This window comes from Panicum hallii, chromosome 3 (assembly GCF_002211085.1).
Source record: "Panicum hallii strain FIL2 chromosome 3, PHallii_v3.1, whole genome shotgun sequence".
Taxonomy (NCBI): domain Eukaryota; kingdom Viridiplantae; phylum Streptophyta; class Magnoliopsida; order Poales; family Poaceae; genus Panicum; species Panicum hallii.
The window spans coordinates 30,741,208-30,748,341 of record NC_038044.1 but is presented as its reverse complement, the minus strand read 5'-3'; the positions used below and the strand labels follow the sequence as shown (position 1 = coordinate 30,748,341).

The 7,134-nt window shown below is 41.3% G+C and overlaps 2 protein-coding genes across 2 annotated transcripts; one reads left to right on the top strand and one right to left on the bottom strand.

Annotated features, from left to right (window-relative positions):
- Window positions 1-2,151: 2,151 nt before the first annotated feature.
- LOC112884990 (probable cytochrome c biosynthesis protein) lies at window positions 2,152-3,520 on the bottom strand. The gene is given in 3 exon segments (XM_025950653.1): window positions 2,152-3,320; window positions 3,322-3,355; window positions 3,462-3,520. Coding segments are annotated over 3 exon segments (528 nt in total). The 3' UTR covers window positions 2,152-2,885.
- A 224-nt stretch (window positions 3,521-3,744) lies between these two features.
- LOC112884989 lies at window positions 3,745-4,462 on the top strand. The gene has a single exon (XM_025950652.1). The coding sequence runs from the start codon at window positions 3,856-3,858 to the stop codon at window positions 4,336-4,338; it is 483 nt and encodes a 160-aa protein (XP_025806437.1). The 5' UTR covers window positions 3,745-3,855; the 3' UTR covers window positions 4,339-4,462.
- The last annotated feature ends 2,672 nt before the right edge of the window (window positions 4,463-7,134 follow it).

The window sequence follows — 7,134 nt, the reverse complement described above, 5'->3', positions numbered from 1 at the left end:
ATGTGCTGGACATATGCCTGTAGCGCGACTACATGACCGTACTCCTGTCCGCTATGCGGAACATACTCCCGCACGTTGGTGCGTGTGCGAAAAAAACAAATTACAAGTGGTGGGGGGTATGTCCACTCCTTGGGCCGATCGGTTACTAGGCTTTCCGCTTACCCATAATTCACGGCATGTGACTAATACTTTCAAACGCTTAATCACCGCTACCACACACTGTGACCTTATAAAATTTTTATCAACACAGACGGGGTCTCTATTAAGGTCATGAACAACCCCGTCCGTCATCCTTATAGTAATTGTAGTAAAGTAATCATTACAACTCCTAATTCACGCGAGAGACAGGAAATCTCTCGACTTCTACCGGTCCTATTAGCATTGCAGCTATACGGACTCAGATTCTAGTATATAGTGCATTGGTACCTAGAAATATGCAACTAGGGTTTGCATTCATCTCCTAAAAACTTAATGCACAAATACATATATATAAATAAGTATCAAATTGTATTTTAATAAAATACGGTTTATGTCCGGGGCTTGCCTTCGCTGGTGGGGCTGGGGTCAGAGACGTTAATAAAATCCTCCGAATTGGGGTTCGGGGCTTCAGCTAAATCTCCGATGACGTTCCCGAGGTCTTCAGAAATATCCCCTTCTGGTTCCGGGTTTATCTGATAATCTCCGTCACCGAGAGTTGTCGAGTCTACATGATATGCAACATTGTAGTTAAGTAGATGCACACATTTTCATTTCTTTTCACTATAAAGTTGCAATCCAACAAGTTCATTAAACTTCTTTTACGGGCAGTCCTTTATCGAGTATTAAATTACATTACCTAATTTCATCAGATAACCTACCTAGTTACTCTAAACAATCAAACTAATGACATTAAACATATGGAAAAGACTCTAATCTATTCGTTAAACATCATTAGTTGGTTTAATTAACTAAATTACTCATACAATAAGAGTTGGGGCTATTATTTTAATTCTTGGTCAAATAATAAAACCCTAAGTTAGGAGTGATTACTAATTCTATAAAAATTAGTATAAATAGATCTAATTGAATTAATCTTATCCCAAAATTTTCAGAATATTTTAAAACATGCATAAAACATGAATTATTTTTACAGATTGAACTACTGCAGAAATGAAGTTGAAATTTTTACTAGGGATAAGTCGATCTGTATCTAAGCTACTGCAAATTTATCCAGATTTTATCATTACAGAAACTGCACTACAAAAATAAACAAAAACAGCACTATTATATTAAGATCTATTTATATCAGAAGTTCTACACTAGATGTTGTGCTGAAATTTTGTGAACGTGTTAGACTACGCAAAATTAACACTCTAATTTAATTTCATAAATTTTCATAAACTAGAACTATTATTCATGAATTATCTTTCAATCTAAGCCTAAATTCATAACTCAAGCTACTCGATGCTACTGATATTCAAAATTTTATCATGGATTACACAAGCTGACAGAAAGTTAGAGTAAAATTTTCAGCAACAAAAACTAACAGATTCACCCTTGAATAAACCCTGAAGCTTTCATCCATATAAAACAAAGACACTTAAACATCATAGCTAGGAAACAGTTCTGGGTCTATAAATTTTACATAAAGCTATACATGAGATACACATCCTATGTTTCAAATTTTAACAATAGCATAGCTATGGATCAAGAGATCTAATTAGCACACCTATTTCCTAATATTTATTCTAATTCAAAATATTCACTCATTCAGCTCAAGGCTATAACACAAAAGTTGTAGAGTTTACTTCAAGGATTTAAACAAAACTAGTTTGACATTTTTCTGAATTTCCTACAACGTCTTGGGGCGCGCTAGCGCGCGTACTCTTCTTCTGCGAGACTCCATCCAAATCCACCACTTACTCGTTGGTTGGTGTTCCATTCTGTTATCTTATACTATGCTGCCTTCTTCAATTCCATTCTTCATCTCCCTAGTCGAAGTCTTCTTGCTGGCCCAACCCAACATGCATTTTAGAGTGCCGTGCCAGGGCGATAGGCGCTCCGCAGTCATGCATGATCACCAGAGCCTTTCTTGGCTATGTAAATATAGGGCCGGAATAAGTGCAAGATCCTCAACAAAATGGATTAAGGTGGGCTTCGGATTATTAATAATTTTTTCTATCTTTTTTTTTTTCCTCAAGTTCTTGTTTGCTGCCGCTATTATCACAATATCCCTCCTTTTAGGGATAAAGCTATCAATGGTGAATTGAGCTTTCGCTATCCTTTTTTTTAAGAGCTTTTTTGAATTTGAATGGAAGAAAAGTAATGAAACCTGCGATGGCTACTGAATAACCTCCTTTGATTTTCTTAATTTTAAACCCTTTTACCTTTTTCTTCGTTCGCCAAATCTTCTTCAGTTCTATCCAAGCTCGGTTTTGTCTGAATCTTTGTGGAAGAAGAAGCGGTTCGCCAGCCGCTACATCCAGGGATCCCACAAAATCATTAAACCTGGCGGCTGCTCGCTCTTTGATCAGTGATTCACCGGCCACTAGATCGATGAAGAATCTCTCAAAAATCCGCTTTTTGATCAGTGATTCACCAGCCACTACATTCTTGGATCCCACCTTATTCTCAAACCTGGTGGCTCGCTTGATTGGCAGTCCTGTAAGCTCATCTTGCATACAAATTTTGGGGGTACCAAGGCCTGCATCCACCAAGAACATTTCTTCCCTTAAGCGTAAGCGTAAAACAGAAGATTGTGAGGCGTTTCCACTACATAATAAGAAACTCGAATTAGATCTTGGAAATGATCGACTCCAATAGATGCTCATCATAAGCTTTTTTTTCCTCCTATTCCTATTGATCAGAAGTATCCAGCAGCGCCACGCCAGAGTGACTTCGAAGCGCTACGGACGGGACGAAATCCGGCAGCCAGTTGCTGGCTCTGAATAACCAGCCCAGCAAGAAGCAAAATTCTTCCATAACATAACGGGGCGGGGTTGCGCGCGAGCCGAGTGACGTAGGTGCACAAGAGTACTTCGCGCCACAACCATCTCTTTTTTATAGGTTCTACGGACCGATGCCTCCTGCTTCATCTGGTAAAAAAGAGTCATAGATATGCCTGTAATTAGAAGGAAGAACCGCCATAAAAATCTTCCTCGTGTATCGTCTGTAGCAGAACTATGAACGGGAGCTAGCAATCCGGACCGTATTGAAAAGGTTCCTGAGACACAGCATGGAAGAGTCAAAATATTAAGAAGCGAGGTCCAATAATGAAGAAGGGGTAGAATTACTGAATGAATACGAGCTGTGGCTAATACCCGAGGCATAAAAGACGCATTTTCTACGGGATCCCGAAACCACCAGCCACCCCGACCTAATTCATGATGAGCCCACCAACTTCCTGGCGAGATGCCTACGGTTAAAAACAACCAACATGTCAAGATCCAAATTCGAATTGGTTCCTGGTCCTGGTCAGAGACCACTGTGTTCGCGCCGGCGGTCCAACAAAGAGGCGAAGTAGTGGTGTCTTTCTTTCCATTACGAACGACACGCTTCGCCTGCTCCCTCCCCGTGTCCATTAGCGCTCCTGTCCAGAGCGAAGAGAAGGCGAAAAAGCGCCGCCGAAGCAGCATGAGCAGGCTTCTATTGCTACGCAACAATAGAGCAGGCGCGCCGCCCACAAAATGTTTGAATGATCGGGTAAAGAGCGAGCTTCTTATATGGGATCCGACGCATCCAGCAGAGCGAAGCAGCGTTCCATTCTTTTCGGCGGCATCCTTCCGCATTGGCGGCGAGTGGAGTGCCACAATCCTATTCATCATTTTTGATCTACATAACCCAAAGCCCATAGCACTGGCGACGTCTCCGGCATAAATGCAAGGAGGATGTATAGCTGATATAGGATCTTGTGGAACAGGATTTGATTCTACAAGCGGTTCGGTACGAACGAAGAAATTTCGAACAAAAGGATCGGAACTCGCTGATAGGAAAGGAGAGAAAAACAAAGCAATGCCAAGAGCTCCGTCAATCTGCTGTTCATCGATAGACGAAGCTCTCTCTTTTTCATCTCGTGCCAGATGTAACAAAAGATTAGTCCTTTTTCCTTCTCGCGAACCACGGGAGCGCCCAGCGCCCAGAAGAGCAAAGCTCATTTTCAAAACTGGGTCAAGCGGCGCATTAAAAAGGGCTGGCCCGTTAAAAGGACGCTTACTTTGCGAACGAAGTTCAGAATCAACAAGGGTTCTCCGAACGAAGGGAGTGTACAACTGGGGCGCAGCCCCACTTTTTTGTTGGAGAGATAGAATGGAGTTCTTCACGAAGTTCGAGACAAAGGAAAAAAGAAAAGTTTCTCTATAGCCTCTGCGTTTTGAGACATTATGGCTTTGGGGTCGACCCCGGCAACAAAAAAGGAATCCATAAAAACTTGGGATCCAACACCATGATAAAATACTACCCTCATGATTAGACCATGTCCCTGAGATTTGATAAAAAAAAGGTGCATTAGCGGTTAATACGTTGTAATTAGATAAGTTATTTGGAATATGACGGAACGAAAGACCAAGGAAAGAAAGAAGAATGCACCAAAATGCAGGTGCTGCACCAAACGCTGGTGGTTGTTTCTTGTTGTAAGTGAATGCAACGAAAAGACCCGGAAATAACAAATAATGAGAAAATTCATTTATAGACATTTCGTGCTCATTTCCAAATTTCTGCTTAGTTATTCCCATCATCCGGTAACCACAGGATGATCCCAATCTCCTTTTAGTAATAGATCTTTTTGATATGTCTCAGTCTCAGCGGCAAGGAAGAGAAAATGCATCGAGTCGTTTATCAAGAAAGTGGACGAGCATGGTGGTCCCTATATCTCTGAGGGGTGTACCACTGTTTTTTTTCAAGTCAGCTTAAGAGGTTCAAAAGAGAAAGTCACTCTCCTTATTCTTGGCTAGTGGAATGGAAGCAAGACTCTTTCCTATCCACTTTGCCGAGGGGAGAGAACTAAAAGATAACTCAAGCTAGACAGAAAGGTGCAAAAGTCCACAGTTTCTTAAAGATCCTGTAAGCAAGTAGGTTCAGATTGTCATTTAGCTTCAATTTCTTCAGTCTCACAAGCGGGTCCGCATGCAACAAAAGAAATTGTATTTGCCTACTACTCCGACCTTGCCCTGAAAGGATAAGGAAATTGGATAAGAGCGAGAGCTAGACTGACTGTTGGTCCAATGCTAGTGGAGGATTCAGACTGAGGACCCCCCCCCCAGCGGCGGCTACTCATAAGAAGATGAAGGATTGAAAGAGGACTGATCACCCCTCTGATTTGTGATCTTTTAATAGAAAGAAAAAGCCTTCTCTCAGACTTCAAGGTCAATGAAAGCGGGATTCAAAATGATTGACAGGTACCAAAGCAAACATCCCTTTTCCCCTTGCCTGCCTCCCCATGACGAATCCTTTGTCTACCTGGATCTTCGCCTCATAGCAATTCTCAAGCAGAGAAGCCATTTCTTTCTCTCTCTGATACAAATTCCCATCTCATGAAATTTTCTAAAAAAATTTTCTTAAGAAAATATAGGGCTGGCCTTTAAGATAGGATTCCATAATTGCTAATTTTTTTTAGGACTCAAAAAGAAAGCAATAAGACTGAATGAAAAGTGGATTTTAGACCTGGCTGACTGACATGTTTACGTCTCATATTGGCTAATGTATTTGGAAGCCCTAGGAACGTCTGTAAAATCTTATTAATAAACTTTCCAGGGTGGCATCCATGCTGAAAAAAGAGCTAAGAATATGAGGTGGTAGAAATAAATAGAATCCAAATACCAGAAAGACAATAAAAATAAGCGCATTTGGGAGCAAATCAAATATAGTGACCATTAATGAGAGTCAGGTTCAAACAATTCAAGGATTGTAAAGACCATAACATCAAAGTAGAATGCACCAAATTGAGCCTATTACCAGTTCCAGGAAGAGCACACCAAAAGAAAGAAACTCTTACTAAAAAAAGCGAATCACATCTCGATCCACAAACTGCCAAAAGCCTTTGTTATTCCATTCCCAGTGGAACGTCAACCTGTTTAACAAACAAAAAACTTGCTGAATTTTTAAAGAAACAACCTTATTTTCAAGTGACAGGCAATATCCATTTCAACCTATTATGAAAGATAAATGGGTTAACTGCACAGCTAATTGAATTCCTTTTCGAGGTTGAGTTCATCTTGAAACCGCATTTGCTTCCTAATTAAACTGAGACTAAATCATAATATTAAAAAACGAAAGACTCCACAGAACATGAATGAATTCAGGTACATCACATCAGGCCTATATGTGCCGGTATCATACCAGTTTCAAGATTCTTGCTAAGCCCTTCTTGTTGCAACATATCCAGTTTCTTCTAAGGTTTCTTGAATTGCTCAAGTTCCTGCTCAACGCTTCTTGTCTAGCTCCGGTCTAGCACTTGTACCAGTCGCCTACCAGATCACGGCTTTGCTCCAATTCTAGCAGTCTCTCCAATTATGCAATCCTCTCCAAAATTGGGGCTTTTCTTCACTTCAGCACTTCCCCTCGCAGTGGATTCCACTAGGTTCTTAACCTCTTCCCAATTCTTAAACTGAAACCTGCGATGTCTAATCCAACTCGGCACCTAACCAGCTTGTCAGCATCGTAAGTTTGCCTCAACATTCCCCCTAGAAATAGAATAAGAATGTAAATCTACTTTCATTTATTTATTAGGGATGAGACTTTCTTTTTTTTTCTAGAACTAGAATAAGTAAGTATGCTCTGGAGTAAAAGGATTCGAACCTTTGCATGCCGGTACCAAAAACCGATGCCTTACCACTTGGCTATACTCCAAACGGTCGGTTCCTGGGGAGAGGGGGAAGGGAGAAGCAGGGCTCGAAGAAAACGAGCCGTGCAAGGACGCGGGGATATAGCAAGTAAGCTGCAAGGTTTTCCCTTTAGGACCGACTACAACAAGCTCGCAACTCTAATAGAAACTAAGGGTCAGCTCTCTGCTCTATTTGCTTGCAATGCGTTGCCTATCAAAGTCGGCGAACGCTTCCACCCCCTCTTGCCCTTGTTACGCAACACGCCAACAAAGAACCTTGGTTCCGTTGCGCCCTGTATTCCGAGGCGACCATTTCGCGCGGTTCGATCCATTTCCCG